The sequence below is a fragment of the Triturus cristatus genome, chromosome 1_2 (assembly GCF_964204655.1).
Source record: "Triturus cristatus chromosome 1_2, aTriCri1.1, whole genome shotgun sequence".
Lineage (NCBI taxonomy): Eukaryota > Metazoa > Chordata > Amphibia > Caudata > Salamandridae > Triturus > Triturus cristatus.
The window spans coordinates 1,167,879,580-1,167,889,018 of NC_140580.1; the positions used below are offsets into that span (position 1 = coordinate 1,167,879,580).

Below are 9,439 nucleotides of genomic sequence, written 5' to 3' on the forward strand. Positions count from 1 at the left end.
TGACAGGGCCAGCACTTACCAGGGGTGCAGTGTACTTAATGTGACAGGGCCAGCAGTTACCAGGGGTGCAGTGTACTTAATGTGACAGGGCCAGCACTTACCAGGGGTGCAGTGTACTTAATGGGACAGGGCCAGCACTGATCAGGGGTGCACTGTACTTAATGTGACAGGTCCAGCACTTATCAGGGGTGCAGTGTACTTAATGTGACAGGGCCAGCAGTTACCAGGGGTGCAGTGTACTTAATGTGACAGGGCCAGCACTGATCAGGGGTGCAGTGTACTTAATGTGACAGGGCCAGCACATTAAGTACACTGCACCCCTTACCAGGGGTGCAGTGTACTTAATGTGACAGGGCCAGCACTTATCATGGGTGCAGTGTACTTAATGTGACAGGGCCAGCACTAACCAGGGGTGCAGTGTACTTAATGGGACAGGGCCAGCACTTACCAGGGGTGCAGTGTACTTAATGGAACAGGGCCAGCACTTACCAGGGGTGCAGTGTACGTATGTGACAGGTCCAGCACTTATCAGGGGCGCAGTGTACTTAATGTGACAGGGCCAGCAGTTACCAGGGGTAGAGTGTACTTAATGTGACAGGGCCAGCAGTTACCAGGGGTGCAGTGTACTTAATGTGACCGGTCCAGCACTTATCAGGGGTGCAGTTTACTTATGTGACAGGTCCAGCACTTATCAGGGGTGCAGTGTACTTAATGTGACAGGGCCAGCACTTACCAGGGGTGCAGTGTACTTAATGTGACAGGGCCAGCACTTACCAGGGGTGCAGTGTACTTAATGTGACAGGGCCAGCACTGGTCAGGGGTGCACTGTACTTAATGTGACAGGGCCAGCACTTACCAGGGGTGCAGTGTACTTAATGTGACAGGGCCAGCAGTTACCAGGGGTGCAGTGTACTTAATGTGACAGGGTCAGCACTTACCAGGGGTGCACTGTACTTAATGTGACAGGGCCAGCACTTACCAGGGGTGCAGAGTACTTAATGTGACAGGGCCAACATTGATCAGGGGTAGAGTGTACTTAATGGGTCAGGGCCAGCACTAACCAGGGGTGCAGTGTACTTAATGGGACAGGGCCAGCACTTATCAGGGGTACAGTGTACTTAATGTGACAGGTCCAGCACTTATCATGGGTGCAGTGTACTTAATGGGACAGGGCCAGCACTTATCAGGGGTGCAGTGTACTTATTGTGACAGGTCCAGCACGTATCAGGGGTGCAGTGTACTTAATGGGACAGGGCCCGCAGTTACCAGCGGTGCACTGTACTTATTGTGACAGGGCCAGCACTTATCAGGGGTAGAGTGTACTTAGTGGACAGGGCCAGCACTTAGCAGGGGTGCAGTGTACTTATGTGAGAGGGCCAGCACTTACCAGGGGTGCAGTGTACTTAATGTGACATGGCCAGCACTTGTCAGGGGTAGAGTGTACTTAATGGGACAGGACCAGCACTTATCAGGGGGGCAGTGTACTTATGTGACAGGGCCAGCACTTACCAGGGGTGCAGTGTACTTTATGTGACAGGGCCAGCACTGATCAGGGGTGCAGTGTACTTCATGGGACAGGGCCAGCACTTATCAGGGGTGCAGTGTACTTAATGGGACAGGGCCAGCAGTTACCAGGGGTGCACTGTACTTATTGTGACAGGGCCAGAACTTATCAGGGGTAGAGTGTACTTAGTGAACAGGGCCAGCACTTACCAGGGGTGCAGTGTACTTATGTGACAGGGCCAGCACTTACCAGGGGTGCAGTGTACTTAATGGGACAGGGCCAGCACTTGTCAGGGGTGCAGTGAATTTATGTGACAGGGCCAGCACTTACCAGGGGTGCAGTGTACTTAATGGGACAGGGCCAGCACTTACCAGGGGTGCAGTGTACGCATGTGACAGGTCCAGCACTTACCAGGGGTGCATTGTACTTAATGTGACAGGGCCAGCAGTTACCAGGGGTGCAGTGTACTTAATGTGACAGGGCCAGCACTTACCAGGGGTGCAGTGTACTAAATGGGACAGTGCCAGCACTTACCAAGGGTGCAGTGCACTTAATGTGACAGGGCCAGCACTTACCAGGGGTAGAGTGTACTTAATGGGACAGGGCCAGCACTTACCAGGGGTGCAGTGTACTTATGTGACAGGGCCAGCACTTACCAGGGGTGCAGAGTACTTAATGTGACAGGGCCAACATTGATCAGGGGTAGAGTGTACTTAATGGGTCAGGGCCAGCACTAACCAGGGGTGCAGTGTACTTAATGGGACAGGGACAGCACTTATCAGGGGTACAGTGTACTTAATGTGACAGGTCCAGCACTTATCAGGGGTGCACTGTACTTATTGTGACAGGGCCAGCACTTATCAGGGGTAGAGTGTACTTAGTGGACAGGGCCAGCACTTAGCAGGGGTGCAGTGTACTTAATGTGACATGGCCAGCACTTGTCAGGGGTAGAGTGTACTTAATGGGACAGGACCAGCACTTATCAGGGGTGCAGTGTACTTATGTGACAGGGCCAGCACTTACCAGGGGTGCAGTGTACTTTATGTGACAGGGCCAGCACTGATCAGGGATGCAGTGTACTTAATGGGACAGGGCCAGCACTTATCAGGGGTGCAGTGTACTTAATGGGACAGGGCCAGCAGTTACCAGGGGTGCACTGTACTTATTGTGACAGGGCCAGAACTTATCAGGGGTAGAGTGTACTTAGTGAACAGGGCCAGCACTTACCAGGGGTGCAGTGTACTTATGTGACAGGGCCAGCACTTACCAGGGGTGCAGTGTACTTAATGGGACAGGGCCAGCACTTGTCAGGGGTGCAGTGAATTTATGTGACAGGGCCAGCACTTACCAGGGGTGCAGTGTACTTAATGGGACAGGGCCAGCACTTACCAGGGGTGCAGTGTACGTATGTGACAGGTCCAGCACTTACCAGGGGTGCATTGTACTTAATGTGACAGGGCCAGCAGTTACCAGGGGTGCAGTGTACTTAATGTGACAGGGCCAGCACTTACCAAGGGTGCAGTGCACTTAATGTGACAGGGCCAGCACTTACCAGGGGTAGAGTGTACTTAATGGGACAGGGCCAGCACTAACCAGGGGTGCAGTGTACTTAATGGGACAGGGCCAGCACTTATCAGGGGTAGAGTGTACTTAATGGGACAGGGCCAGCACTTACCAGGGGTGCAGTGTACTTAATGGGACAGGGCCAGCACTGATCAGGGGTGCAGTGTACTTAATGGGACAGGGCCAGCACTTATCAGGGGTAGAGTGTACTTAATGGGACAGGGCCAGCACTTACCAGGGGTGCAGTGTACTTAATGGGACAGGGCCAGCACTTATCAGGGGTGCCATGTAATTAGTATGAAAGGGCCAGCACTTATCAGGAGTAGAGTGTACTTAATGGGACAGGGCCAGCACTTACCAGGGGTGCAGTGTACTTAATGGGACAGTGCCAGAACGTCTTACCAAGGATGAAGAACACTTAATGAGCCTGTGCCATCTGCCATCCATTTCTACCATACTTGCAATGCACTTAATGGGACAGTGCAGCACTTCTTACTAGGGCTGAAAAGCACCTGCGACCGTGCCATCAATTCTTACCGGGGGTGCAGTGTAGATAATGGGTAAGACACAATAAGAATTAGTGGCACTGTCCCATTAAGTGCGATTCAAAACTGGCAAGAAGTGCAGTCACTGTCCCATTGAGTGCTGAATAATACTAAATGGGAGAGTGCCAGCACTTCCTACCAGGGCTGTGGTGCACTTAATGGGATAGCAGCAGCACTTCTTACCAGAGCTGAAGAGCATTTTACTGAGGCAGTGTGAGCACTTCTTATCAGAGCAGACGAACACCAAACAGCACAGTGCTAGCACTTCTAACACGGCTGAGGAGCAATGACTAGGACAGTGCCAGCACTTAGTGCCAGTGCTGAAGAGCACTTCTTGGGACAGTGCCAGCACTGCTTACCAGTGCTGAAGGGCACTTAATGGGACAATGGCAGCGCTTCTTAGCAGGACTGCATGTTACCTAATGGGACAGTGCCAGCATTTCTTACTGGCAGTAGGAAGAACACTTAATGAACCAGTGCTATCCCTTCCTACCACGGTGCACTTATTATGAAAGTGCCAGCACTTTTTACCAGGGCTGAAGTCACTTAATGAGACCATGCCAGCACTTCTTACCAAGGGTGCAGTGTACAAAACGTTACAGTGCCAGCACTTAACAGAACTGAATAGCACTTAATGTGACAGCGCAAGCACTTCTTATCAGGGTTAAAGAGCACTCAATGGGACAGTGCCAGCACTTCTTACCCGAACTGAAGAGCACTTAATGTGACAGTGACAACCCTTCTTACTAGGGTTGAAGAGCACTTAATAGAACAATGCTAGCACTTCTTACCAGAGCTGCATTTTACATATTGGGACAGTGCCAGAACTTCTTACCAATGTAGAAGATCACTTAATGAGCTAGTGCCATCCCTTCTTATTTTGCAGGGCATTTAATAGGATAGTGCCAGCACTTCTTACCAGGGCTGAAAAGTACTTAACGGGTTATTGCCAGCACTTCTTACCAGGGCTGAAGAGCACCTAATAGGATAGTGTCAGCACTTCTTACCAGGGCTGAAGAACACTTAATGGGATAGTGCCAGCACTTCTTACCAGGGCTGAAGACCACTTCTTGGGACAGTGCCAGCACTTCTTACCAGGGCTAAAGAGCACCTACTGAGACAGTGTCAGTGCTTCTTAGCGAGTGTGCAGAGCACTGAATGGGACAGTGGCAGTGCTTCTGACTAGTGCTGCATAGAACTTAATGGGAAAGTACCAGCACTTCTTACTGGGGTTGAACAGCACCTAAATGGGACTGAGACAACATGTCTTACCAGAGCTGCAGTGCACTTAATGGGACCATGCCAGCACTTCTTACTTCATGGGAGCGACAGAAGGACAAGGACAGACGAGCACTTAACGGGACAGTAACAGAACGTCTTTCAAAGCACTTCTTACCAGGGATGCAGTGCACTTAATGGGACAGTGCCAGCACCTCTGACCTGGGCTGAAGAGCACCTAAAGCGACAGTGCCAGCACTTCTTACTAGGGATGAAGAGCACTTAATGCTTACCAGAGCTGCAGTACACTTGATGGGACAGTGCTGGGACTCCTGATCAGGGCAGATATACCTCTAATGGACAGTGCTAGTACTTTTCAGCAGTGCTGCCAAACTTTCAGTTTCAGTGACAGGGCTTCTTATCAGGGCTGGTGTGTCTTCATTTTACAGTATCTGCACTTCTCTGCAAGTAGCTCTCCTTTAATGGTACAGTACAGACTTCTAGGCAGGGATTCTGTGCTTGTAATGGTACAGTACCAGCACTTTTTACTAGGGCTGCTCTTCCCACCTGGGCTGCTATACTTGTAATGGTACAGTGCGAGCACTTCTCACCAGGGTTACACTTCTCACCAGGGTTGCACTTCCTATTGGGGCTGCTATCCTTTGAATGTTACAGCGCCAGCACTTCTTGCCAGGGCTAATACCAGCACTTCTTATCAGAGTAGCATTTGTCACCAGGGCTGCACTTCTCATTAGTGCTGCACTTCCTATTGGGGCTGCTATCCTTTGAATGTTACAGTGCCAGCACTTCTTGCCAGGGCTAATACCAGCACTTCTTATCAGAGTAGCATTTGTCACCAGGGCTGCACTTCTCATTAGTGCTGCACTTCTTATCTGGGCTGCTATCTTTTGAATTCTACAGTGCCGACACTTCCCACCTGGGCTGCTATACATGTAATGGTACAGTACAAGCACTTTTCACCAGGGTTGCACTTCCTATCAGGGCTGCTATCCTTTGAATGTTACCGTGCCAACACTTCCCACCTGGGCTGCTATACTTGTAATGGTACAGTACCGAAACTTCTCACCAGGGTTGCACTTCTCACCAGGGTTGCACTTCTCACCAGGGCTGCACTTCTCACCAGGGTTGCACTTATCATCTGGGCTGCACGTCTTACCAGGGCTGCTATGTTTTGACTGTTTCAGTGTCATTACTTCTTATCAGCCCTGCTATCCTGTGAATGCTAAAGTGCCAGCACTTCCCACCACGACTACTATACTTGTCAAGGTACAGTACAAACACTTTTCACCAGGGTTGCACTTCCCACCTGGGCTGCTATACTTGTAATTCTACAGGTTGCACTTCTCCCTTGTAATGGTACAGTACGAGCACTTCTTGCCAGGGTTGCATTTCTCACCAGGGTTGCTATACGTTGAATGTTACCATGCCAACACGTATTACCAGGGCTGAACTTCTTACCAGTGATGCTATACTTGTAACGCTACAGGGTAGTACTTTTCATCAGGGCTGCTATACTTGTAACGGTACAGTACCAACACTTCTCACTAAGGTTGCACTTGTCACCAGGGCTGCACTTCTCATCAGGGCTGCTATACTTGTAACGGTACAGTACCAACACTTCTCACTAAGGTTGCACTTCTCACCAGGGCTGCACTTCTCACCAGAGCTGCACTTCTCACCAGGGCTGCTATACTTGTAATGGTACAGTACCAACACTTCTAACCAGGGCTACTACACTTGTAACGGTACAGTACCAACACTTCTCACCAGAGCTGCACTTCTCACCAGGGTTGCACTTCTCACCAGGGCTGCACTTCTCACCAGGGCTGCACTTCTCACCAGGGCTGCTATACTTGTAACGGTACAGTACCAACACTTCTCACTAAGGTTGCACTTCTCACCAGGGCTGCACTTCTCATCAGGGCTGCTATACTTGTAACGGTACAGTACCAACACTTCTCACTAAGGTTGCACTTCTCACCAGGGCTGCACTTCTCACCAGAGCTGCACTTCTCACCAGGGCTGCTATACTTGTAATGGTACAGTACCAACACTTCTAACCAGGGCTGCTATACTAGTAACGGTACAGTACCAACACTTCTCACTAAGGTTGCACTTCTCACCAGGGCTGCACTTCTCACCAGAGCTGCACTTCTCACCAGGGCTGCTATACTTGTTATGGTACAGTACCAACACTTCTAACCAGGGCTGCTATACTTGTAACGGTACAGTACCAACACTTCTCACTAAGGTTGCACTTCTCACCAGGGCTGCACTTCTCACCAGAGCTGCACTTCTCACCAGGGCTGCTATACTTGTAATGGTACAGTACCAACACTTCTAACCAGGGCTGCTATACTAGTAACGGTACAGTACCAACACTTCTCACTAAGGTTGCACTTCTCACCAGGGCTGCACTTCTCACCAGAGCTGCACTTCTCACCAGGGCTGCTATACTTGTAATGGTACAGTACCAACACTTCTAACCAGGGCTGCTATACTTGTAACGGTACAGTACCAACACTTCTCACTAAGGTTGCACTTCTCACCAGGGCTGCACTTCTCACCAGAGCTGCACTTCTCACCAGGGCTACTATACTTGTAACGCTACAGAGTTGCACTTCTCATCAGGGCTGCTATACTTGTAACGGTACCGTACCAACACTTCTCACTAAGGTTGCACTTCTCACCAGGGTTGCACTTCTCACCAGGGCTGCACTTCTCACCAGAGCTGCACTTCTCACCAGGGCTGCTATACTTGTAATGGTACAGTACCAACACTTCTAACCAGGGCTGCTATACTTATAATGGTACAGTACGAGTACTTTTTACTAGGGTTGCACTTCTCACCAGGTTGCACTTCTCAGCAGGACAGTTATACATTTTAAGGGGCGGTACCAGCACGTTTCAGCAGGGCAGTTATACGTGTAATGGGGCAGAACCGGCACTTCTCACCAGGTCTGCACTTCTCGGCAAGGCTGCAATACCCTTTAAGGGTCAGTCCCGGCTCTTCTGAGCAGGGCAGTTATACTTTTTAAGGGTCGGTACCGGCCCTTCTCACCAGGGCAGTTATACTTTTAATGGGGCAGTACCGGCACTTCTCACCAGGGCTGCTATGCATCTACCATTGTTTCGTCGTTCTGAGCACTTACTGGACTCCACCCCACCCACGACTCGCCGTCAGCCCTGCCCACGAATCGCCATGACTGACCTCCGGGGCCCGGGGCCCTCTCGCTGTCGCTGCTGACATCCTCCTCGGGGTCCTCGCAGCCATCCGGGGGGTCCCGCTCCACGACCCTCCCCGCCTCCTCCAGGTCCAAAAGGTGGCTGACGCTGAAGTTCTTCCTGCTCTGCGGGGGGTCCAAGATGCGCAGGGCCTGGGGGCCACAGGGGGCCCCGGGCGCCTTCTCCAGGGTCAAGAAGTCCCGGTCCATGGCCCCGGAGTCCCAGCCCTCCACTCCTCTTCCGTCCACACCTATCTCTCCTTCTCTTGCTTCCCCTCCCTATGTCACCCCCTCCTCCTCGCCCCCCTCCTTTCACTCGTCTCCGCTTCTTTCTCTCACTTCCTAGTTGCCTTATCACCCCCTCCTTGTGTAATTCTTCTAACGGCTTTTTCTTTTTTCCTTTCTTTCTCCCTTGTCCCTCCTCCCTTCCGTCTGTGCCCCCCCACCCCCTCCGTTCCTCCTTTCTCGTGCCTACTCCAAGGCTTCGCCGCCTCCTAGCCCCGCCCCCTCTCCTCCGTTCCGCTCTCTTTCCTCAGTTCTTTATGTCTTTGTTTCTCTTCCTCCTAAGATTTTTTTCCTTTCCTCTACTTTCTTCTTTCCAAGCTACCCTTTCCTCCCTTCACTTTTTCTTCCATCTCTCTCTTTCTGCACTCTCTCACTCCACAAGTTTCCCCGGACCCTCTCCCCCCTCCTTGGTACTGGTAGCTTTCTCCCTCTCCCTCTCCTTCACTGTCTCTCTCTCTCTCGCTCCCTTCTGTTCCGCCTTGCTGACGTCTTGAAGAAAACAAACTTTTTCTCAAATTTCTTTCCTCTGGGGACCCCCTATCTCTGCCCCCTCTTCCTCCTCCGCCTTCTCTTCTCTCTCTTCCAAATTTCTCCTCTGACTCTCGGCGTGTCGCAGTCCGGTGAGGCCGGGCCCGGTCTCTGCGTCTCTGAGTCCCGGCTCCTGCCTCCTCACAGGGGTGATGTGCTCTGAGGGTGTCTGGCGGCAGTGAGGGTCCAGAAACCTTGGGCCCAGACCCCCTGAGTCCAGGCTCCTCACAGGGGTGATGTGCTCTGAGGGTCTCTGGCGGCAGTGAGGGCCCAGAAACCTTGGACCCTCTGAGTCCCGGCTCCTGCCTCCTCACAGGGGTGATGTGCTCTGAGGGTGTCTGGCGGCCCCTCTAAGTGTAGGGTTCTGTCAGAGGCGATGGGGTTTGGGGTTGTCAGGCAGCCGCAAGGGTCCACATGCCCCGAGTAAGCCCCTGTCAGTAGTTCGCAGAGCCGAAACTCTGCCACTGAGTGAAGGGCCCTTCCCTGCCAGGAGCTGTGTGCCCAGACGGTCTCAGGCAGCAGTGAGGGTCCCCATGCCCTGGGTACAGACT

General features: G+C 51.8%; 1 protein-coding gene across 2 annotated transcripts in view; it reads right to left on the bottom strand.

Moving 5' to 3' along the window:
- Positions 1–8,477, bottom strand: part of PRRX2 (paired related homeobox 2) — a 102,593-nt gene extending 94,116 nt beyond the window's left edge. For both annotated transcript variants that reach the window (XR_014965463.1, XM_085614000.1), the window contains exon 1: positions 8,063–8,477. Coding sequence is in view for 1 of the 2 variants with exons in the window: in XM_085614000.1 (XP_085470126.1) it covers positions 8,063–8,285 (223 nt within the window). In the remaining variant the exon portion in view is untranslated. The remainder of the gene's footprint in view (positions 1–8,062) is intronic.
- Between the last annotated feature and the right edge of the window lie 962 nt (positions 8,478–9,439).